Genomic DNA, 23,671 nt, shown 5'->3' on the forward strand with positions numbered 1-23,671 from the left:
AACGTGAAGCGGAGTTGTGAGAAAGGAGAGAGAAACTGACTCCCCTCGTAGCGAAGAGGCTGAAGGGCCCGAGCACACTCACAGAGGAGAAACGTTAGTTATACAACTACTCGAGCAGTAGGCCCATGGGATGATGCCCGCTGTTGTTCCTCCTTCTATTTGCTCGGGTAGTTGTCGGGACAAAGAGACAAATGTAAAAAGGGTGAAAGAGCGAGTACGGGCGGGGTGGGTACTGAGTGAGTGAAACGCGGAAACGGCGGAACTCGAGAACGACAGACAGAGGGGAGGGAGAATCAGCATCGGCCCACCGTTTGCGTGTAAGCAGAACTTTGCCAAAACAAAAGACAACGGAGACAGGGCACACGGGATGAGGAAGAAACTGAGAAACGCGACGGTTCGGAAGAAGTGGATGAGGACTGTGAATCAACCAAAGGCCAGAGGAAGATGTAAATCGTGACAGCGTCGAAAACGGACAAACTGAAGCAGTAATGCATGCGAGGCATGAACAGACTGATACGAGGCAGAAAACAGCCGGACACAAGAAAGAAAGCAGAATATAAATCGGAAGGTTCGTAACGCATGCAGTTAAGCGAGAAGTCAGACCCAGGCGTTATCAGGCAGATTCATACTTTCACTCCTTCATCAATGCACCTATAACGTTTGAGAAACGCGCGGCACATACACAGTATATATATGCAAGGGTGGGCCTAAGTCCGTTTGTGTCCATCTGTTGTGTATGTATGTATGTATATATATATATATATATATGTCAATATCCGTTTCCAGAGTTGAAAGTCTGCACGTGTTTTTCTGTGGGAGCGAAGGGTAGATTGCGGACAAAGAGGCAAGCAAAACTGATGGGGGCTCTCGTCACGTGTCCGTGCTTGCGGATTATCCTGTGGACGACACAGCGAAGGGATTTAGAAAGCAATCTCAGCAAAAAAGAGTTAACTCAGCACCAACCTCAGGAGAAACGTGTCCTTCGCGGCTCTTGGCGGCTCCATTCACTGTACAAAAACCACGAAGCGTCGACGCCCCGCAACGCCTCAGCTGCCCTTCTTTCACGGTCACCGGCTTCGCGTCGCCACATTTAAGAATCCTGTTTTGAGAGACCCGCGAGCGATTCCAGATCGGCAACTCAACCATCCTTGTCGCCAGGGGGTCTACACCTTCTTCACACTCCCAAGACGATGGCTGCTCTCTCTTTTCTCCCTCTTTCCTCATTCGGTACTGTTGTTGCTGTGGGCTCTTAAAGGCGTGTGGATTAAACCGTGTCGGCGTGATATGTCTCGGTCGCCATCTACGAAACCGAGTGCTTCAGTCTTTTGGCAACGGACCGGGGTCTTTTATCTTCACGCTCTCTGTCCGGTGTTTCCGGTTTTCCAACAAATCCAAAGCTTTCGTTGGTGCCAAACAGTGGAAGACGCTGAACAATTTCAGGCAGGGACAGCCATGCGTATCGATTTTCACGGGGACAGACGCTCACCGCAGCTAGACTGGAAGTGAAGAACCACCTGTCGCGTCGCAGTGTGCCTTCCCAGCTTTTTCGCCTTTTACGGAAAGGCATTTACTCCGCGGTTTTGAGTTTGTGTTGAATAAACACGAAGACCATACTATATATACTGGCGGGCAGTCGCTTTCAGGTGCGTCCTTCCCTTTGTTTCTCCCTGTGTTCCTTTCTCACATACACTCGGCAAGAAACAGATGACGAGGAGCTGACGAGGCTTATGCGTCAACCTCTTTCTCATGCCCAACATCGGTCGGTTGTCAGATCGGCTCTCGCACCTTCTAAAGGCGGAAGGCAACGGGCGAGCTGAGGAAACTGAGCACGCCTCAGCCGCCGCACAAAAACGTGAAACCGGAGGGAAGAACAAAACAGGAAGTCGTATGCGAACAACTGCGTTCCTCTGCAGCCCCGCTGTCACGTGAATTTCGAGACAGGCTGGTGAGTCGGAGCAAGCTGTGGACGTAAAATCGGAATAGATTCGACAAGCAACCTGTATAAAAAAGTGAGCTTCGCAAGCGCCGAGGGAACTTGACGGAAAGGCGGGAACCCAAACCTTAAAACCGTCCAAACGGCGGCTGAACACGCCAGGCCAGCCCACCAGGCAGTCACCGCGCCCAGAGGCAGCAAATCCTGGTGTCATCCCAGATCGGAAAAATCACGAACGGTAAGCAAGGGTGCCCGACAGGACGGGGAAACCGAGTGAGAAGAAAACGCCTAGCCAGGGGAACCGACCAGACGAGAGGGGCGGCCGCAGAGAGAATTCGTCTTTTGATGTTTGGTCTCCCCCGTGCCTCAGAGACAGCTCTATGCCTTCCGTCGTGTGGCCGCTGTGACCGTCTTGAGAAGACGCTCAGCCTCGACCGCCATTTTGTTTAGGAGTTCCGGCAACGAAGTTCTCTGCTGTCGCACCGGACCCTCGAGGAAACAGAGGGGAGGTTTGTCGAAGTCGGTCAAATTCGGGTGAAGGTACACCCAGAGCGGCCGGAGTCGCGGCGAGGACATCCGGCCGGGAGGTGGAGACGCGCCAGACAGGCCTGGACGCGAGACCACGGGGCCTGCCGTGAGTCGCCTGTCCTCTGCCGCTGTTTCGCCTTCTCCCGTGCATGTGCGTCTCTCCGAACTGTCTCGAAAGCCGTTCTTCTCTCGCCGGCAATCGCGCGGTTCTCTCTGTCGCTCCTGGAATCCAGTCCCAGTGCCACGCTGCTGTACGCCTTGCTCCACACAGAGAGCGCGCGAGACGGGAGAGGCGAGAGCATTGGCGCATGCACCGCCCGAGGGCAGAGCCGCGACTTGGGGCTCTTTGCGGAGATGAGGAAGAAGACTCACAAGAAGAAGGGACAGCAACCGCAGCTGGGCCTCCTCAGTCTTTTCGTCTGGCGACAAGAGACCAAACAAAGCAGGAATCGTCCTCCCGCGCGCAGGCCCCGAGGAAGGCGACAGGGAGGAACAAAAGGCCGCCAACACATCGGTAGCAGCGGTGAAGACTCCATGGCCTGAGAACAGACACCGGCACAGAGACCCCGACTCGGCGCTTTTCTCTCCGTTCTGCCCTCGCACGGCCTGCCGAGTTCGCGCCACGCGTCCCAAACGTTGTTTTTGCTGCAGGCGCCAGCATGACCTGGCCTCCCCCCCAGATGAAAACCAACTCAGACCTGCCGTTCAAGGGGTGAGAAGAAGCAAGCAAGAGCCATCAGGTACAGCCTCTGGGCATCCGCGGCGCGGGCCCCATCTCCGTGGCAGCAGCTCGACGGGGCGGAGCTATCGCAACGAATTCAGCCACACGCGTGCAAAACGGTGTCTCATCCGCTTCCCGAGCCTGCGGAAAACGCGCGCTCGGGGCACCGGGCACGCTGCCGCGCCCACACAAAACCCGCCGAGGACTGCCAAAACACACTCAGCGACAAGGCGCACGCGAAACACGGGAAAGGGGGCTGGGCAAACGTACCCTCTAAAATGACAGGGAAGGCAGTGAGCGGGTGTTGTCTGAGGAGCGTGCAGAAGACACGCACCGTCGACCAGGCCGGAGCGAAGAGCGAGGAAAGGTGAGCGCGGTCGTCTCCAGTGCGCCGGAGAGGCGGCACGGACGAGACGCCGAGGGCCCCCCTGGCCGCTGCCAAGGCAGAACAGCGAAGCGCGTCGAGAAGGAAGTCGTGCCGGAAGCCCAGGTGCAAACTGAGTGCTTCGAGGAGCTGCAGGACCAACAGACACCGCAAAGAGGCCGCGCCGTGGATCGCGAAACTCGCAAGACAACGCTTCGCGGTCGTGCTCTGGCTCATCGCCCAGGTCCAGACTTGCTCGTCGAAAGCGAGGTCTCTCCCGGTGTTCGCTGCACTCCTTACGACTGCATGCTGATGAACGCTGAGGGTATGGGCATGCCGGACGGCAACGGTCACGAGGCGCGGGAGGACGTCGTCCTTCAAAGCGTCGAAGAAAAAGCCGCCCTTTCCAACGCCCGTCCTTCGACTCTCTTCCTCGCTCTTCGCGCACTGCGAGCGCTCTGCAGCCTGCCTCTTCTCCGTCGCGGCCGTGTCGCCTGTCACCGTTCTCGTCGGCGAGCCCTTCGCAACTCCTCGGGCGTCTCCTTGCTTTCCTGCCTTCTCACGATCTTCGGCTTCAGCGGACAGAGTCGGTGCTGCTGCGACTCGCCCAGCTCCCGCGCCTTGCCTGGCTTCGCCCTTCTCCGAAGATAAGCCTACGCGCTCAGACCGCTCAAAGAGCCGTTTCTGAACTGCCAAAGAAGAGACTATCGCGACAGCAGCGGAGGCACCCATGCCACCGTCAATGCCCTCGAGACACAAAAGGTCGTCAACTCGCAACCTGGTCCACATGGAAAGGACATGACAAGACAATGTAGCGCTGGATATATATATATATATATATATATATATGAACGCATATATATATATATATACATATGCATGTTGGAAAGAGGATGAGAGACCACTTTGCGTTTGTCGGTTAGACGCCCTGCATTGCTTTCGTACAGAAGCTGTCAGTGCTTTCAACAGTGGCACGAGAGACCCAGCAAACGAACGCGTCCGGCGATCCACGTGTGTGTGACACGAAGAAGGCTCAGGAGTGAGTTTTCAGTGGCCGGTGCGTGCGTGGACAAGAGAAAGACAAGGCAATCGCGAGTGGAGCATGGACCCGTAGCCGACAGGAAGGACTGCGAGACCAAGCCGAATTGGGTAGTTTAGTGCTTGTAAGATGCCAAAATGCATAAACAGGTACGGTGCGAAGCAGTCCGATGCTAGATGCATGGACACTTGGGCGCATACCGGGTGACAGGGGAGAAGCGTGAAAACGTGTATATGAACGAAAACGAGGACGTACAGGTGGAAAGGTAGGAGGCGTAAATGTGAGAGAACACGCGAGGTGAAAACGACGGAGCCCGGACGCGTAGCACAACGGGAAGGCGATTAAAACTGAGAAGTGAAAAGGAGGGGTAAGGGCTCTTGTCTCCTAAACCCGCCTGTCTCACATGGCAAATAGTTGTTCAAAGAGACGCCGGGAGCGAAGAACCTGAGTTCGGGAATACATGGAGAACGCGTGAAAGTCCAGAAGCGTCATCGCATGCAGAAGGCTGCAAACAAAAAGAGAGAGCCGATCACACGCCTTCCCACGTTTCCACGAGCAACTGCATGCGTCGACCGATGTGTCGGGTGTGTATTGAGCAAACGCCTGACGCAAGAAAGAGGCATGCAACTCCACCAAAAAGCTTTCTTAGACTCATGCAGCCGGGGGCGAGTTAGTGGTGCGGTACCTAAAACGCTTGCCTTGCAACTTGCAGATTGTGTGATCATGTGAACCTCCGCCGACGCTGACGGGCAGTATAGGTAAATTCATGCATGATGAGAAAGCGAGGAACACGTGGATGGTGATTCAGCCTTGGAACGGCGCAGGAAACCAAAACGCCTGTCACCAGAAGAAAGGTCAGCTTGTGCATGCGGGCACAGGATCCAACTCCACGCACCTGCTGCAAGAAAACGCTAAGGGAAGGTCGACAAAACGCGCGGCGCACTCACCGTGTCACATGCAAGGCATGCAGAGAAGCGGGGACTCCCTTGGAGTCCGTTGTTCCACAACCCCTCACGGCCGAGCCGTCTGTTTCCGAATTCTGCGAAGAAGCGTGCATGCACGGGGCCTCGCGCTGCTCTCTCTCGCAGCTGTACCCGGACAGAAATGCCTCGGCGAGGTGCTGGAGAAGCCGCGCCATCAGTCGCAGAGAAAGCGGCGACAGCGCGGCATTGGCTGGCGCTTCGAATGCGGAGTGAGAGTCGGCGGAAGAACGGAACGGTTGACATACCGCGCCTCTGTGGCGAGCTGCCTGGCTAGCTCTTTCGTCGCATGAGACAGGCGATAAGGCCTTGGCAAGCTCCTCAGATTGTCTTTCGCTCTCTCGTGTTACCTCCGCTGAAACAAATTGTTCCTGTTGCATTCCCTCTCCGTCGCCTTCCGCGCGTCCGTGTCTTCCCGGTTCTCCTTCGCTAATCTCGCCGGTGTCTGTCTTCTCTCTTTCGCGGCCGTCTTCTGGGGCCGCTCGGCCTGTCGCCCGTCGCACCTCGCTCCTCTCTTCCTGCAACGCTGCGGGGGGAGGAGCCTGAAGCCGGTCGCCCGAAGGCAAACGCCCCGACGTGGTGGGTTGTCTCTGCTGCATACGGTGCAAATGGCGCCTCCACAGCTGTTCACCGAGCATCGCGTCCGCAGGAGGCAGACCCCGATCTGTCTGCTGCTCTAGGAGGGAAGCGACGCTGTCGGCGAGGCGAAGGAGCGCAGCAAAGGACTCAGACAGAGACGAACTCGAGGAGGACCAGGAGGCTGCAGCTGGAGCTTGATCTTTAAGCGGCGCCGATCGGCCCCTAGGCGTGTCAGCAGGCCCACCCATAGCCCAGCCTGACTGCTTCTCGGCTGCACGCGTACCCGCTTCACGTCCTTGAGCGTATCCTAGAGCAGCCTGGCCTCGATGCAGTTTCTCCTCGCTCTCTGTTACTTTGTCTCTCCCTGCACTAGACGAACCGCCTTCTCGCTCCCCGTTTGGGCGCAGACGAACAAGGCGCTGTTGCCGCGCTTGGTTCGCCAGCAGGTTCCGGTACAGGGCGTCCAGGAAGGCCACCGAGGCTTTCGGAGACAGAAGCTGAGCACGAGAAACAGAGCCCAGAAAACAATTCGGAAGCACTCATTCAAAGCACGCGAGAGGTTTTCGGACGCTCGGCGAGTCTCGCGCAAATGCGAACTTGAAACGGCAAGAAACGGCGCAGGCCGAAGCACCAGACGGAAGCGCAGGATGCCTTTTCCCGCGGCCAAGAGAAATGCAATCGAGTGAATGGATTCGCGACGCAAAAGGGACACACCGGAAAGCAAACGAAGAGAGACACCGCAGGGGAAAGAGACGCTGGAGAAAATGTTCCTAAGACGGGATCCAAGAGAGAACACAGTGCGAACACAGTACGCCGAGAGGCCTCGCGACAAGCAGCAACCGCGTAGGCAGCCCCAAGTTCACGTGCAAGTCGCATGATCGGCGAGTCAAAGTCCTTCGTCTAACGCGAAGGATTTGGCCACAAATTGTCACGGAACAGCAAGGAGCGGCTAGGCGAAGAAGGACAGAGGCGTGGCAGCGCAAGAAAAAAAAACCAGTCGACATACGGAGGATCCACACGCGAGGGATTTCCTCTGTGAACACAACGGTCGCCAGTTGCTTGCGGTCGTTTTCTCTTGCCTTGTCTCTAACTGTAACTCGTTGGTTTTCTACCTAGCTTTTTCTCCTACACGACTGCCATCGTTTGGCGCGTCACTAACGCGTCGAGGCCAACCTTCCCTTTTGCTCGTTGGTCTCGTTTCCTTGTGAAACACAGGTGCGAGACGGCGGATGCATTCTTTTCTCCCTGCTTCACCGCAGAGTTCTGTCTGTTCTGTCACGCCTGCGCCTCTCGCATTTCTCCATCACTGCTACAAGCATGCATCCGACACTCAGCACCGCTGTCGGCACCAGGTCGTTCCCGCGAACTCGCAGTCAATGACGCTCCCGTCAGCCGAGTGTGGTCACGGTTTGCCTGTCGGTCTCTCCTGTGTTTGTTCTTTCTTTGTTTGACCGTTTCCGGTGCTCACCCCCACACGCGAGTAGACGTGGAGAATCGACGCCACGTCGCTAACACTCAAGCTCTCGCGCACGGCCTGCAAACGCTGAAGAAGCATCTCCAGCGTCACGGCGGCCGCAGACCCAAGAGCCCCGCCGCCCCAGTCGCGCGCCGGGGATGGGCCGGTAGGAGAGGCGCCGCGCGAGAGACAGTCCCCGGGCAAAACGGAGACACGCGGAGACAGCGGCGACGAGGCGTCCGACGGCAGGGGTGGGAGGAGCAGCGCAGACACAGTATTGAGAACGAGAAGTTGGTCGGCGCTGAAGAGACAGAGGAGACCCAAAGACACAGAATCACGATGAATCCCTCGTAACAGAAGTGTCCCTGAAACGCGAAGCCGCCGGTTCCTCAACACGCCTGAGGAAAGAGAAACAAAAGGCCTCACATATACAGAAAAACTTGCACTCGCACGTGCAGGTTGCCCCACATGAAAAGATAGGATTCGACCCAATGACAACGGGGCTCCTCGTGGGAACTGAGATTCGGGCACTCGTCATAAACACAAACCCATACGCGACTCTGTTTAAGGACGCCGATAAAGCCATCCACACGAGCAGACGCGATCGAAACAGCATCAGACGCAGATAGAGCTGCTTGGAAAGATGGTCAGGCCTGATACAAATAGACAGATAGCCAGATTGCGAGTCGTTCCCAAGCTCCAGACGCAGAACACCTACAGGGTCCAGTAGATGAGTTTCTCGGTGCATGCGTTTAACACCTGCACGAGGAGCATCGGCGAGGGCGGAAGCATCCCCGCGGCGCGACCAGCCGAGAGCGCCTGCATGGTTTGACGCAGGGCGGCTGGCGACAGTGCCGCCGTGACCTCCGGTGTCAAGCGCAGAGTCGCCCGCCGCCAGAGGAACGCTGAGAGCATCAAAATCCAAACGCCTCCAAATGCAGAACGGCGGAAAAGCAAAAAGAACCAAAGGGACGCATCGGAGCAGGCAACACTCGACGCGAGCCGCCGTCAAGTCGGAACACGAGAGCCTCGTATCAACTGACTTTATTTAATCCGCGTCGCTGAGAATCAGCGCGTTGAAAGGCATTATTAGGATTAGTGGCTTTTGACAAACACGTCGCAACGAGGCGCATGCAAATCAGACAGAAGAACTCACACACGCTCCAGCGTCGACCAACCCCCCGCTTTCTGGTGGCTGATCCTTCTCTTCACGCCCGTCGGTCGGCTCAGTTCCCCTTCGCTTCTCCGTGCCGCCTTTCCTGTGCGGCCTTCCTCCCCTTCGAGTGCTGTCTCTTCGCGAGCGCTTGCCGCCAAGGTCGCGTGGCCAAAGGACGCCTGCAGAGGCTCCACGCGTCTCCACAGCACTTGCTGCATTTTGCGGCGGCCTCCCTCAACTGCGTGAGCGCTGGCGAGGTCGCGTGCATATCTCCAGCTGTCGCCTTTCGCCCCTCTCCCCCACTTGCCCGCTGTCCATACGCCCTGGTTCCCCACTTTCGTGCGCCGCAGTCGCCTCACCTCTCTGCGCAGATGGGCCATCGTCAGCAGTACGGCCCACGGTTTTGCTTGAGAGCGCTTGGAGGCGGAGAACTTGATCGGCGGCTGCAAACTCGCGCTGGGGGCGCCCGAGCCGCAGAAGATCGAGAGGCGAAAGCTCAGAAGGATCCGGGGGAAACGCGCAAGAGGCGCAAGAAGATGAGGACGTATGCGCAGCACCTGAAGACACCGAAGACGCGGCTACAGACGAAGAGGAAGACGAAGAGGAAGACGAAGAGGCGTGTACCATAATCCGGCTTCTCTGACGTCCTACAGACAGAGGTGGATGCACAGATCCCTGGGCCTGCAGCGGTGTTGTCGCTTTTTCTTCTCCGACTCTCCCGCCGTAGATTGCACCACCCCCGGCAGTCCTCCTCTCGCCTTCTCGTCTGGGATCACCCTGTTCGTCTTCAAACAAGAACGAGGCCTGCCGTACTGCATGCGAGCGCCCGCGCCGTCCCCTGGCCGTCTCGGCGCGTCCCTCCGGCGTCTCTTCAGAGGCTGGCGCAGAGGTGAGAGTCTCCGCTTTCCCGAGCACGCGCCTCGCGACATCGCCGTCGCGACACGGCGGCTGATCTCTCTCACTGCCCGCCGCAGCCGTTTCAAAACACGTCTGCGTCTCCTGAGCGTCTTCTTCTGCCCCTCCGCCTGTCTCGTGTTCAAAACTCTCGTCGAGGATTTTCGCGGTTTTAAAAAGGCGATCGTCACCTGCCTCCCAAGGAGGGAAAACCGGAAAACTGCCGTTTGCGAATACCTGACTGAAGAAACGGGAGATGTCTCCCTCGACTGCATGCGGCACCGGCGGAGCGGAGGCTGAGGGGAAACGCGGCGCCTCGCTCGTCCTGTTCGTTTTCACTCTCTCTTCTTTCACTTCTTCGCCAACGCTTTTCAGAGTCCTGTCTGTCGCGCAGTCGACGTGCCCAAGACAGTCTCCTTCCCGGCATGATTCCCCCCCTCTTCCGTCCGTCTCCGCTTTTCGTTTGCGACTAGTTTGCGACGCCAACGAAGAGAAGAGGTCTACAACTGAGAGACTCTGAATCCTCTCTCGCAGCTCGCTGTGTCCCTGGAGCTCCGCATCGTGCATGAGTGTTTTGCTGCATGCATTTGGATCGTCGCCCTCAGCGTCCGCCTTGAGGGCGTCTCGCCCCTCCGTTTCGCCGGGTTCTTCGCGGCTGCTGGTCTCTCCGCTTCTGCAGGGAGAAGCGAAAGGTCTGCGGCCGAAGTGGGAAAATGCGAGCAAAGAACACCGGCAAGCGCACGTTGAGGAGGCGCGATGGCAAGGCAGCGAGAGAGGTGGAGAGCAGAAAGAGGCTGGGGAAAACGAAACGCGGCACGCCAAGAACGCAGAGTGAGTGGAGAGGGAAGAGCGAGATGAAGACTTCAAACGCGACGGCGGAAGGCATGTAGAAAGGGAGGCGAATGAGGAGAAAGTGGAAGGAGAGAAGAATGGAAAACAAGTCAGAGACTCGTAGACGAACTGCAATGGCCTGCGCGTTTTCGGCCTCCGGGTACGGAAGAAGTTCGAAGGAAAAGAAGAAAACGCGGAAGCCTCACGCAGCGAGGCCTGACAGTTTCTGCCCCTCATAGTCTTTCGAACGCTTGTTGAGATGGACAAATCCCGACATTCTTTCCTCCGCCCAATCCTTCCTCGGCTTTTCCCGTCCACATTCTCTCTGTCTCTCTGTCTCGATTGTGTCCTGCAGTCTCTCTTGCTCTCGCTGAGTCTCGCCTCTTTCACTTGCCCACTTCCGCTTGTCGCTCCTTGTCCTCGCACCCTTCTGGGCCTTTCTTCACGCGGGATGTTTGTGTATCTCTCTTTTTCGTCCCTTTCTGCTTTTCTCAGGTGCCTTCTCGCCAGCGCGAGGGCTGCACGCGCGACTCTTTCCTCGGCGCTTCGCGCAAACACGCAGCCCCAAAACCCGCGACGCTCAGCAAGCTGTCCAGCTGTCGGAACGGTCGAAAACGCTTCGAAGAGAAGAACACGCGGAGCAGGAGAGAAAAAACACAAAGGGGGCCGTGGAAATGGGTTGAGGCGCGTCCAAGGCTCGAGCGCTCCGCTTGCATGCGGTTCTTTTCGTCGGTGCATGCAAGATACAAGATGTGACTGTCGGCCTGAGGAAAATGAACAGGGAAACGCCGTCGACCGAAGCTTTCTTGTCGTCTTACCTTCTCTTCCAGGTGTTTCTCTCGATTGTATTTGAAACTGGATCCTGTCGTTCTTCTCTTTCTGGCCAGGCCGCCTCGCGTCGGCACTTCAGCCATCACGCGTCTATTTCCTGTTCAGCGACCGGTTTTCGGGCCCTGAAACGGAACGTTGTCGCGAAACCAGAAACGGAAGGCGCTTCCCTCTGCAGTCGCGCGACACTCGGGCTCGGCTACAGTATAGGCTGGCTGCTTTGGTCTTGTCTCTTCTCTTTTCTTCTGTCTTTCTCTGCGGATTTTTGTCTCCCCTTCCTGCTCTCCGGAGCCGTCGCGGGTTGCGCGTCCTTTTCCTCTTGTCATTCCTCCGCCCTTCCCTCATCGTTTTGTCCCCAGTCTCCTTCTCGCTGTGCCGCCTCTTTCCATGTCTCTCCTCTTGGGTCTTGGCATTCCTCGTCTCCTCCTGGCGCTGTCTGCTTCCCTCCACGCCTCCGCCTTCTCCCCCCGTGTGTATCGCGAGTCGCCCTCAGTCTCTGTCTCTGTTCTCTCACTCTCGCAGCCCGTCTCTGTTACTTCTCTTCGCCGCTCCTTCTCCATGTTTTCTCTCGCGTCAGACAGCGCAGCGTCGCGAAAGGCGCCGGCAGCGTCGCCGTCGCTGCCTGCGTCTCTGCTCTCCGCGGCTCCGTCCGAGTCTTCAGGATTCTACCGCGGAGACGAAACCGTCACCCTGGTTACTTCCATGGGAGACATCGAAGTGGAGTTGTACTGGAAGCATGCGCCCAAGACGTGCAAGAACTTCTTCGAGCTAGCCAAGTCGGGCTACTACGACAACACGATCTTCCACCGCGTGGCGAAGGATTTTTGCATTCAGGGCGGCGATCCGACTGGGACAGGCCGAGGCGGCGAATCCATTTTCGGCGGGAAATTCGAGGACGAGATTCACCCCGGTGAGACAACGGGCCAGAAACCCGACGTGGAACGAGAAAAACCGGAGAACTGAGAAGCAGCGAGACGCGCACGAGGGGAGGCAGAGACGGCACAGAGACCGAGAGGGGGGAACGCGGTAGGCGCACCGGCTTTTTCAGCTCAGGGCGCTGTGGAAAAAGAGCAGTGGACCTCTCGCTTGCTGTCCCCCTGAAAACAAAACGCCGCGTCTTTTCGCCGTTGGTCCTCGCCGGAAACCAGGGGCGCACGCCTTCGTTTCCCTCTGTATCAGGCGCTGAGAGCGTTTCCACGAGTCCGACGGAGAGAATCCAGGTGTTTCCTTCTCATTTTCTCGTTCTGTGTGGCGTTTTCTCCGGAGTTTTTCGTGCGCCGTTTTCACCTGTCCTCGGATGGTCCCGAGAGATGCCAGGGACGTGCCGACGCGGTGGTGCGTGCCGCAAGCCAGGTGCGCATATCACGAGTGCACGAGACTCTGCCTGCGTTTTCTCTGCTTCCGCCCGTCTGTGTGGCAATGGGTATTCGCTTCAGCGCTGTCTCTTTGTCGCTTGCACGTGTGTATGTTTTTCTGCAGACCTGCGGCACACAGGCGCTGGCGTGATTTCGATGGCGAACTGCGGGCCGGATACGAATGGATCGCAGTTTTTCATCTGTCTCGCGCCGGCGCCGTTTCTGGACGGGAAACACTCGATTTTTGGCCGCGTGAAAAAGGGAATGGAGAGCGTTAAAAAAATCTCCACGGTTCAAACCACGGCGACCGATCGCCCTATCTACGACATCAAGATCATTCGCGCAGTCACGGCTACCTCGCTTGACTAAAGTCGAGCACTGGACACCTCTGAGGACGGCGCAACTTCTTCTGTTCGTTTGTCGGCGGTCCTGACTCACGTTCTTTCGTCCGTTCTTTCTTCTCTGTTGCGCGCCGTTGTCTTCGTTGTCTCTGAACGGTTAGCCCGGCCAGGTTCCCGTTGTCTCACAGATACTCTCCCGCCTCCTTTTCAAGCAAACAAAGCTTCTTGGGAGCAGTCATGTCCTGAGGCTTCTTCTTGCCATTCGCAACGCGCACCCCATAAAGGCACGTGCTCGTCTCCTTTGTATGGGGATAGCGTTCCCCGCATGCGAATTCTCTGTGCTGGAACTTCTAGATGGAAAGCGTTTCTCAGCATCATTTTGTGCTATCTCTTCTTTTCCGCCGCTCCTTTCCATGTGCGCTTTGTCGAAAGCGGATGAGAACGCGCCGTCAGGCATGTCAAGACACTTGAAACAGAAAAAAACGCCGGCAAAAGCGACGACACAGCTGACGGTCTCTCCTGTTCTTTTCGCGGTTCGTGCATCATCAAGTTCTGCTGGGGAGCGCTTCCATGATTTTCTGCTTCCAAGTGTCTCTATAGCGTAGCCGCGAGTGTGGAAAAGCGATCTTCCCCTGGCGCCAAAAGAGCACAAGGCGGCACAGTGGGAGTGTGGCTATTCGCTAGCAGTTGTTCTCGAACACGTCCGGGAAAACAGTTGACAGAGTGTAGCAAGAAAGAACGACTCTAGAGCAGTGTCTCATTTGCCTCTTAGGGAGCGGCACGGAGAGGCCCCAATAATGAATCGACAAGTGAATTCTAAAGCGCGACAGTCGAAACGTTTTCCTCCTTTTTTTCCGGGGCAAGCCGTCAAGGAGTTCCGGCCCCGCGGTAAAAACCGCGAAGCAGTTCGCAGGTGACGTCAACGTCTTCCTGCTATTCTCGACGGCATGGAACCGAAGCGTTCCGAGCACGCCGGATCCCGCACCTACTCTCGGCCGTTAGGAGCGGGTAAAGTACATGTGAACCCTGGCGAAATTGAGGAAGAACGCAAAGAGTCTGTTCCATCAAATCGTCACTTACTGGACCTGCTCGGTACACGTGGGCGCGATATACGGGCCATGCGTCCGTGTGGGTACGTCCCTCGCTAGACACTTTCTGCGGTTCGCGGTGATGCAAACGAGATAGTTGTGCGACGCCCGACTCTCTAGACAGTGCGACGCATGTCTCAAGAAACGGTCGTTTGTCGACGGTAGCGCCCGCATGTCACATGGCCCAACGAACGACGCAGCAGGGACGGGATCGTCTTGCAGATTCCCCAACACAAAGGCAAACTGCGGCTTACCGGTCTGCGTGGCTGAAGCCGCCGCCGAAACCGGATCCACTCGAACGGTCACACTCTCCCCCTGCTATGCAACCGAAGGAGTGCCGTCTCAGTGCATCTGCAGGCGACGCGCGGAGATAACGGCAGGTGCTGTTTCGTGTCTCTGCTGTTTCGTGTCTCGCATCACGCGTTCCAAACGGTCTCTCCATCGTCGACGAACAGTCTGGCAGTCCTCCCTCTTTTGGCCACAGAATTGAAGTGGGAATCAATCCAGGAACGGAGAAAGCATTGCGCCTTCATCTACGACTTCAGCTGTTCTGATGAAGACTAACGCAGATACGTGTGGTCTGCAAGGGAAGATCTGGTTTTGTCTCGAAAGGCCATGCCCGCCTCCTGAGGGCCGGCGCCCGGTTGCCGGTTTTAGACGCGGAGATTGGAAGCGAGATAGACGAAAACCAAGAGACATCGACACACACATACACGCTCAGGGATGCGCAGAAAAGGATCGAGGTAGCGAATCCTCTAAGGAGAACGCTTCCGAGGCCAACCGGCGTGCCGGCCAAGAAGAGACAGCAGATGTCTTGTCGACTTTACGCATCGCTGGAGCGAGACGTGTGCGCCAGGAATGTCGCGAAAACGTCGTCCGGTTGGCGTCACGGGAAGCAGTCCAAGAAGGCGCAGTTTTCTCCACCGCTCTTCGCATTACTCTTGAGAGGAAAACTGAGATGTTTGGGTGGTTCGAAATGGACGCACAAGTCGAAACCGGTTCTATCGCACCCCTGGCTTGACAACAGGGTCGAGCAAGACGAGGTCAAACCAAAGCTACCTTTTTCGGCGCTGTGACTCTCAAAATGAAAGCGAATTTTTCAAATAAATGTCCCCTTGCCATCCCCAGGCGAATCTCAAGCGTTTCCAGCTGTGACTGCCGTCTTGCTGTGCGATTTATGTGCCTGTCTCATCGTCCCAAAGTCGGTGCCTGCCTCACTGCTTGGTCTCCCCTGTCAGCGTTCGATGTCCTAGACCGCGAAGTTCCAGTCTCTCTCCCGTGATTGCCTTGTTTCCCCCCCCCCCCCCCCGTCGGCTCTTTTCTTTCCAGCCTGTGTCGCATTCTTTTTCCCAAGTCCCGCGTGCAGGTTTCATCCTGCGCTCTTCTTCGCTTCCTGCGTTCGTCGCCACGTCGGTCCTTCTTTGGCATCTTGACGCCTCCGCGGCGATCGGCCGCGCTGCCGAGGACTTTCTTGTCTCTGTGAGCTCGGCATATCTCCAGCATCGCGCCCAGATTCCTCGCTCTCTGCGTTTTGAAGTGCGTACGTCCCGAACCGAGTGCGGCGTTGTGTGGCAGCAAGGCTGTTTCTTGCCAAGTTGAACTCTCCCTCAAAAGTGTCTTTGATTCCCTCTTATCTTTGTCCCTTCTCTCTCTCGTTCTCTCTGTCTTTCCGTTTCTCTTCCGCGTCCTGCCAGGATGGCGTTCGCGAACGGGGCGGACGCTCCTGGGGAGGCAAAGAAAGTGAATGTCAAACCAGACGAAAACACAGATCTCCCAGTCCCTGAAACTCAGAACGGAAACGCCAAAGGCGGGTGCGTTCGGCGAATTGCGCATGTGGCGCGTGACGCGTCTAGGCGACTGCAGACGAGCACCCTAGAGGAAAGAAACGCGGCTTTGCAGGCGTACAAGGCGGGCCTGATTCACTTCCGCGACGACATCGAAGCCGCAAATCGGCGCGACCTCGAAGTAAGAGGAAAGGCGCCAGGAAACACGCGAGGCCACGACTCAAGGGGAAAGAGCGGAAGGTTGTACACGTCGGTCAAGACGCAGGCGAAACGGTGAACAAAGATGCCTCGAAAGAAGAGGAGACGGCTCCTTCACGAGGGAAACCGCCGAAGGAAAACTGGGAAGGGAAGCACAATCAAGGCAACGTGGCAGGCCTTCTGACGCTCACAAGCTGAGGAGTTTTACGAGTCGCCCCTGCAAGTTGGCGAGAATTCGCGCGAGGTCGCGCAACAAAAGAGGCAGCGACGAAAACACGCGTCTCGTTGCATGCGTGCTTTTGGGAAACAGAAGCCGTCTTCTGAAGAAACGGGCCATCCATCCTAACCCACCGTTTCCACGTCATTTTCAGTCCTGACGAAAGACTCGTCACGTACTCTCTCATATCCGCACATGCGAATGCACACGCAGTAGCGTAAACTGAAATATATATAAATACATACATATAAATATATACATATAAATATGTACATATATACATATATACATATATATACATATATTTCTATGTCTGGTTGGATGTGCGAGCACGTTTATGAGCTTGCATAGACGTGCGAGAACGGCGCAACTTTCACGTGGATGTCCCCCGAAGATCTACAGCCACTTTGAAAGACCATCTGGTAGCTCGCGCGTGACCCTCGCATCAATGGCGTCTGCACGACGGTGTGTGATGCGGGCGTTAGCTTGTCCTCGAAAGGATACAGGCGCCCATGTGTGCTTTTACGCAGAGATCTCCTTGTAGATCGACCCTTTCTGTTTGGACGTCCTCCTCCTGTGGGGACTCCTCGCGAAGACAAGAGAATTCGAGGCAAAAGCGCTTCTCAGTCGCTCCATCGCCCAGCATTCGCGTTGGGATGTTTTGTTTCCCTCGGTGTGTCGTCTCGTCAGTGCGGAGTGCCTGGTCGTGGGGGGACCGTGCGTTTTTTTTCTTCGTTTCACGCGCAGCGCAAACGCGAAAGCCTAGGGGGTTTTGCGTCGTTTTGTCGTCTCTTTTCTCAGGCAGCCGAAACGGCGATCGCGACGGGAGAGCTGTCGGCTTCGGTGTCTCAGCGTTTGAACTGTCGAGGGAAGAAATTCGACGCGCTGCTGAACGGTCTCGACGCGCTGATTGCCAAGGCTGACCCTCTCGGGGTTTGCGACTTGGCGACGGAGTTGGGGAGCGGCCTGGAGCTGTTTCGCGTGTCGTGCCCGATCGGCGTTCTCGCCGTCATTTACGAGGCTCGGCCTGAGGCAGCCGTGCAAGTGGCGAGTCTGGCGTTGAAGACGGGAAATGCGCTCCTGTTGAAGGGAGGAAAGGAGGCGAAGGAGACGAACCGGGCTGTGTTCAATGCCCTGCAGTGGGGGTTGGAGAACGCGGCGATTCCGGCGATCTCGAAGGAGGTTCTCCAGTTGATCGAGGCCCGCGAAGAAGTGACGGCGCTGCTGCAGCTGGACGACGAGGTTGATCTCCTCATTCCGCGAGGCTCCAAGAGTCTGGTGAAGTACATCAAGGACAACACGCGGATCCCAGTCCTCGGGCATGCAGACGGAATCTGTCACATCTACGTCGACGACGCGGCCGCGCTCGACAAGGCGGCGAAGATCGTCGCGGATGCGAAACTGCAGTACGTAGCTGCATGCAACACCGTCGAGTCGCTGTTGCTTCACCGTTTGATTCTGCCCACGTTCCTCCCGTCACTCATCTCTGCGTTGGCGCCCCGCGGCGTCACGTTCAAAGTCGACTCTGTGGCATTCGCGTATCTCGAGACGCACGCTGCGCATGCACTTGCGACACAGGCTGTAGCGCTCGCCTCTGAACAGGATTTTTGCACCGAGTGGCTCAGTCCGGTTCTGTCGGTGAAAACGGTCGAGTCGCTCGAAGAGGCGATTGCACACATCAACAGTCACGGATCCCACCACACAGACTGCATCGTCACAGAAAACAAAGCGCACGCTCAGCAGTTCATGAGAGGTGTCGACTCCGCGGGATGCTACTGCAACTGCTCGACTCGATTCGCCGACGGCTACCGATACGGCTTTGGAGCAGAAGTCGGCGTTTCGACAAACAGAATCCACGCGCGAGGGCCGGTCGGGCTGGAAGGCCTTGTCACTTACAAATACTGTCTCTACGGGGACGGGCACACGGTGGGGGACTTTGAGGAGGGGCGAGCGCAGTACACACACAGAGCACTCGACGCCGACAGGGCACGGCTCGACGGCCGGCGAGGAGGCTGAGCGGAGAACGGCAGACACAGATGAGGACAGAACAAGCGAGGTGAAAGACACGTGCAGGACCGAGGAAGGGACCGTGTCTCAGACCGTGGTTACCGGGCCTTTTGGATGAAGGGAAACGGCGGGAATATGGCGTCTGAGAAAGGCGGGGAGGGGAGGCTCGGCACAGGCACTTCACCTGCGCAGAGAAAACGGGGACAAGAGGAGATGTGGCAACGTGAAGAAGAGCGGAGTCTGAACGAGGACGACACACCGTCGATATAAGGCGAAACGCGAGTGGATACTTCCATACGAAGATCAGTCACGTTTTTGTCGGCCAGTCGTCATGAGTGTTTCACCTTTGTCGTGTCGGGTTTTTCATTTTCCTTCGTCCTCCGCATGGGTCTTTCTCCAGTGGATCCTTTTGTGCTGCTACAGTCTGTGTTCTTTTTTGTCTAGGGGAGTGTTGTGGACCGTAGGCACAAACGTTCCGTGTATGAACTTCGTTGTAAGCACGAATCCCCGTTGGGTTCTTGGAGTGCTTCTGAGCGGTGTTCCTCAGCGGAACAGGGACACGTACGCAATTTCCCTTCTCCACTCCTGTCCCCTCTTTGCCTCCCCTCCGTTCTTTCCTCGCGCTTCCCCGGCTTTTCCGTCTACCGGGGTCGCCCTGACCACTCAGGCGCACGGGCTGTTGGGGCCTAAACCGTTCTGTTTCTTTGCGCAGTTTCAGTCGGAACTCGTCTCTGCCACTGCTGAGAGAACCATTCTACCTTCCACGTTGCTTCGGCTGCTGCGCGTCTAGCGTTCTTCTTTTCTCCATGTGTGTGTGTGTGTGTGTCCCTCATCTCTCCCTCTACTCGTTGCGAAGTTTCCGCCACGTTCGCCCCACGCAGACTGCGTAGGGGGATTTCAAGTAGCCTGCGTGACGAAATGTGGGTTGTGCAAGTCCTCTTCACCTCCGAACGCAACATCTCCCGTTTCCCCCGTCTCTCCAAACTGTTTTAAAGGCGCAGGGAGAAATAACAGGACGTTTCTGTAACGGGGACTGGTATGGAGTTATCCGGGTGTGAGAAGGTCTGTCGCACCGAGCGCCGCTTTAAAGCGGATTCAGCAAATTCGCTACGAGAGACGTTTACCTCCCGCCTCTAACACGGCAGGATAAAAGGCAACTTTAGGCACGTTTCCGCAGTTTTCCGACAAGTGAACGGCATACGTCAACTCTTGAGAACCTCCTTTTCTCAGCTACGTGCACCGGAGAAGGCAGTAGCCAAAAGGACCGCGTGCGAGACCGCTTTTCGGCATAGCCGAGCAGCCGCATTTAAGACGCTTGCTTTTACGGCCTCACTCTGTCGTGCCTCTCTGTCTTTCTCTGCGAGGGAAATTACAACACTTTCAGGCTGTAAAATGTCGCATGGGTACCCTCTGCATTCCTTCCTGAAGAGCTGCGTCAGAAACCGGGCGAGAGTACACGCAGCGGGCGGATGCGTCTTACCATTTGCCAAACCCCCCCCCCTTGAGCCGCCGCCTATCGGTGACGGTAGGATGGAGGAAAGCGCAAATCGGAAGAATGAAAATGCCGTGCGCGAGGAAGCGAGACGCAGTTTTTCGAAGACGGCGTCCGGAATCCTAGGATCGATTGGTAAGGCGGTTCGCCCTCCCCCCCGGTTGCCTTGTTCGAAGGAGAAGGAACCAAACGCATCCGTAGAGAAGAATGGTAAATAGCCTTTCCTTTTGTGTGTCATCCTGACCCCTTTATATATACTTGTGTCTCCCGACCAGCCATATACCGTTCCGTGTGTCTTCCCGCACATGCAGTCCGCAAAAATCTCGATCTCCCGCAGTCAAGTCAATTGCATGCCGAGACCAGGCCGCGGCGACAGCCTCGAAGCTCCAACAGCTTGTTTCCTTGTCGATTCGGATCCATTATTTTCCCGTCGAAAAAAAAACTCTGAGAAAGTCAAGATTTCGGAAATTCCTGGCTGCCTCGCTTCTTTCCTACGAACGCTCCCTTGTCTCTCCCCCATGACTCATTGTTCAAATTCTTTACACCGGTGCATGCGGCCAGGAACGCACGAACCCGTCGCTTCTTCGATGCTGCTTCGTAAACAAAGTTAAAGCAACTCTGCTTTCTTGCAATTGTCACTGACGTCACCTCTCTCCGTCCTCTCAGCGCCGACGCTAAAGGTTTCGCCCCTCGGCCCCGGTCCAGGCTCGTCCGTCGCCAGCAGATTGACTCCGCTGCTGGGCTATCTCGCGTTTTTTCTCTCTGCTTTCGTTCTGCCGGCTCTCGTTCGGCAGTTACCTGTTTGTATTTCGCGCCCCTTTCTCTCAGATTCCCTTTTGCCGTCTGTTGTCGCTTCCCTCGCGGATGTATCTGCACTGACGAGGCCGAATCTCTGCGCTCCGCCTTCCGGGTTTCCGAGTTTGCTTCGCGTCTTCTCGCACCGCTGTTCCCTCGATCTCTCTCTCCACTTCAGCCTTCCTTTTCGCTTTCGCACGCATAGCGATTAACGCTTCCATTTCCTTCCTTTACTGTCTCGTCCCCGTTCATGCTCAGTGGCATCCACTTCCCTGTGCCTGCGCGAGGTGTTCTGCTAAACCTCCTCGTCGAGTCGCGCTCTCCGCTGTTTGTCGTCTCTCAGCTCCTCGCCGCTTTTGATTTCTTCTTTCTCTCCCTCCTTTCTTCGCGCGGTCCGCTTTCCGTCTTCTGTGCCTGATCTCGCTGCATCGCGACACCATGAGGCTCCTAACCCACAATTTGATAGCCTGGTGAGCACATATAAGGAGCTTCAGTTTTTCCTTCTCGGCCGATCAGGAATCCACACAAGAAAAACGACAAAACGCGGTTCAAACTCCCGCGCGTGTCGCCCTCCTCTTTGCCACTCCGTCACAGTATGACCGACTAGCTACAGTGCATGCTATAGATGCTCAAATGCACGTGAATCGACATGTATATATAGGTACATATATATATATATATATATATATATCTATCAGCTCTTGATATTTTTGGGTACTTGTGTCAGTCTGTTCGCACAACTACCCAAGCGCGCGTGTCCTCGACTGCGAAACTGCAGACGGCTGCAGGTTTCAGCATAAACTTCTCGCGGGGAGCGCTCTGTGGTTTGTCCGTCTGAAACCGTCTGTGCATCTTGGGCCTTTTCTTAAAGGCGTGTGGCCTCGGTCTTCATCGTCCTCGGCAACTGTCTCTCGGTCTCTCTGTTCCTCCTCGCTTCACGCACTCGCGTGTAGGTCGCCGCGTCCTCATCTTTATTTTTTTCTTCCCCTGACTCGCGTTCCGTGTTTTTGCGGTATGGATTCTCTGCGCACCTTCAGCAACCGGCGTCAGTGCACCGGAGGCTTTCCGTTGAGGATTGTCGTGGACGAGAAAAGCGAAGAGGCAACGACTGCCGAGTCTTCGGAGTTTCAGCCAGAGCTCGTTCGGCAACTGCTCGCAAAGCTGGACTGGGAAGCGCTCGTTAAAACCGCCGAGCAAGTGAGAGGCGGCGCCTCTGCGGAGACAGGGACAGGGAACGGGAACCTGGGGAGACGAAGGACCAACGAGGGAACGAAGTCAAGCCAGAGAACAGAGAACGAAGCAACGGCAGGGACGTGAGAACGCATGCCGACGGGGAGAACAGAGAAAGACAGGAACAGCAGAGCAAGGAGGCCGGGGTGCGGGGGGCGAGGACGCGAGAACAAAAGGGGGAGAAGAAGGGACAACGCGGAGAGGTATGTCGAGGAGGCCGGGCGACGGTCTTTTTGTGGGAAACTGGCGGAACGGGAAGAAGAGCGCCGAGAGCGTTCAGAGAACGGGAGAGATGAGGAGTTGGAGAACAAAGGGACACCACGCGAGGAGGAGACGGGGACACCTGCGACACTGTGGAATCGGGGTGTTTCAAGAAGGCTCTGTTTTGCTTTCTGCTTCAGTTCGGACTCCCGCTGCCTCCGAACTTCACCGAGGCCGATAAGACAGACGAGCACTTTCTTCGCGCCGTGCACGAGGCGGTCATTGAGGTAAAAAATGGTTGTAGTTCGTGCATGCGAGAGGGGTTTGCGCAAGGCACTCTGCATGTCGAAACGCGTCGCGTGTCCCACTCTGGTAGACAATCTTTCCTCGGCTTCCTGCTGCGTCGCACTTGTCGGGTTTCGTCCGTCAGGACACAGGATTTGCACTCGCGTTTCGTTTCCTAGTCGTATGTCTCCGTTTTCTTCCTCGCCACTGTCTGCGTCTCCCCTGTGGCCGTCAAACTCTGTTTTCCTTGAGATTCGTGTACCCTGTCTCGCGGTCAATCACGCCTGTTACTCGGTTGACAGAACATTTCGCTGCCTTGTAACGAGTCGGGAGAATGGGAATTTACGCTTCGTCTTTCGGTGCGTTCTGGCGCATGTACCCTGCATGCATCGGCCGCTCCCTGCTTGCGTTTTCGATGCGTCGTTTGCGTGGTCCGCAGTTCCATGTGCTCGAAGGCAAGCTGGTGTGCCCCGTCTGCACCAGAGAGTATCCGATCTCCAACGGAATTCCCAACATGCTTCTCCAGGATGACGAAGTGTAGCGGGTGCGGGGAGGCGCTTGAGGCGACCGCTGGCCCTTTGAGGAAAGGCTAGGAACAGAAAGAAGGGAAATTAGCGGAGAGATCGTTGCAATACCGGACGCGAGAGACGCGCGAGGCGGCGCACAATATGAAAGGCCTGGAAGAAGCGGGGGGGACAACCAGAGATGTGAGCAGGGAGTGCAGGAGACAAGTGCCGAGAAGTACGAACTTGAGGATTCCCGCACGCGAGGTGGAAGACGACACACAGAAGGCGAACACGAGACAAAGACGAAAGGAGCCCAAGGGTATGGCGCGGCATTACACACACCACGGTCGAAGATTTCAGGCTAGCATGGGCATTCTATACTTCTGTCGATCACGCTACTTTTTCTTGTGTTATTTCATAGACCTTGCTATCTGTTATTCAATCTGTCTAGGGTTCTAGCGGTTGAAATACCACTCTATCTTCCTGCCGGTGTGTTTGGATCTGTGCGTATATATATATATATACATGTATATGTATTGTCCGAGTTGGGGCTGCGTTGTGTATCAACGAAGGTGAGAGGAGGCGAGACGGTAGCGGAGAGTCAATCGTTTATCGCTGACGAAGATGCCGGAGGAAGGCTTTCAGAGTGGAACTAAAGTTAAGCCCAACTTGCAACATACCAGCCCCGGTGTTTCAGACACTGCCGGAGACAGAGTCACTTGGGAGCCTTTGAGCTCGAAAAGCCGCAGAGTCTGAGGAACAAGTGAAGCCAAACTGGCTTGGGGTTCAACTTCGGAGGGTTATCCACGAACGTTTCATCCATTGCAATTTCCATGCGATAACTGTGAGGTTTGATAGTCTGT

General features: G+C 56.3%; 4 protein-coding genes across 4 annotated transcripts; 3 read left to right on the plus strand and 1 right to left on the minus strand.

Annotated features, from left to right (window-relative positions):
- Positions 1-2,311: 2,311 nt before the first annotated feature.
- Positions 2,312-10,758, minus strand: NCLIV_036190 (conserved hypothetical protein; the record flags this gene model as incomplete). Its single annotated transcript, XM_003883821.1, has 8 exons — positions 2,312-3,000; positions 3,453-4,324; positions 4,989-5,090; positions 5,533-6,641; positions 7,613-7,901; positions 8,319-8,505; positions 9,116-10,323; positions 10,703-10,758. 8 exons carry the CDS (start codon positions 10,756-10,758, stop codon positions 2,312-2,314), a joined length of 4,512 nt encoding a protein of 1,503 aa, XP_003883870.1.
- A 1,109-nt stretch (positions 10,759-11,867) lies between these two features.
- Positions 11,868-13,033, plus strand: NCLIV_036200 (putative cyclophilin; the record flags this gene model as incomplete). Its single annotated transcript, XM_003883822.1, has 2 exons — positions 11,868-12,219; positions 12,789-13,033. 2 exons carry the CDS (start codon positions 11,868-11,870, stop codon positions 13,031-13,033), a joined length of 597 nt encoding a protein of 198 aa, XP_003883871.1.
- Positions 13,034-15,788: 2,755 nt separating this feature from the next.
- On the plus strand, positions 15,789-18,308 carry NCLIV_036210 (MGC81784 protein, related; the record flags this gene model as incomplete). Its single annotated transcript, XM_003883823.1, has 2 exons — positions 15,789-16,058; positions 17,094-18,308. 2 exons carry the CDS (start codon positions 15,789-15,791, stop codon positions 18,306-18,308), a joined length of 1,485 nt encoding a protein of 494 aa, XP_003883872.1.
- A 2,716-nt stretch (positions 18,309-21,024) lies between these two features.
- NCLIV_036220 (DEHA2B13398p, related) lies at positions 21,025-22,843 on the plus strand (the record flags this gene model as incomplete). The annotated part of the gene is made up of 4 exons (XM_003883824.1): positions 21,025-21,056; positions 21,624-21,783; positions 22,218-22,304; positions 22,742-22,843. The coding sequence occupies 4 exons, from the start codon at positions 21,025-21,027 to the stop codon at positions 22,841-22,843; spliced, it is 381 nt and encodes a 126-aa protein (XP_003883873.1).
- Between the last annotated feature and the right edge of the window lie 828 nt (positions 22,844-23,671).

This window comes from Neospora caninum, chromosome VIII (genome assembly GCF_000208865.1).
Source record: "Neospora caninum Liverpool complete genome, chromosome VIII".
Classification (NCBI taxonomy): domain Eukaryota; phylum Apicomplexa; class Conoidasida; order Eucoccidiorida; family Sarcocystidae; genus Neospora; species Neospora caninum.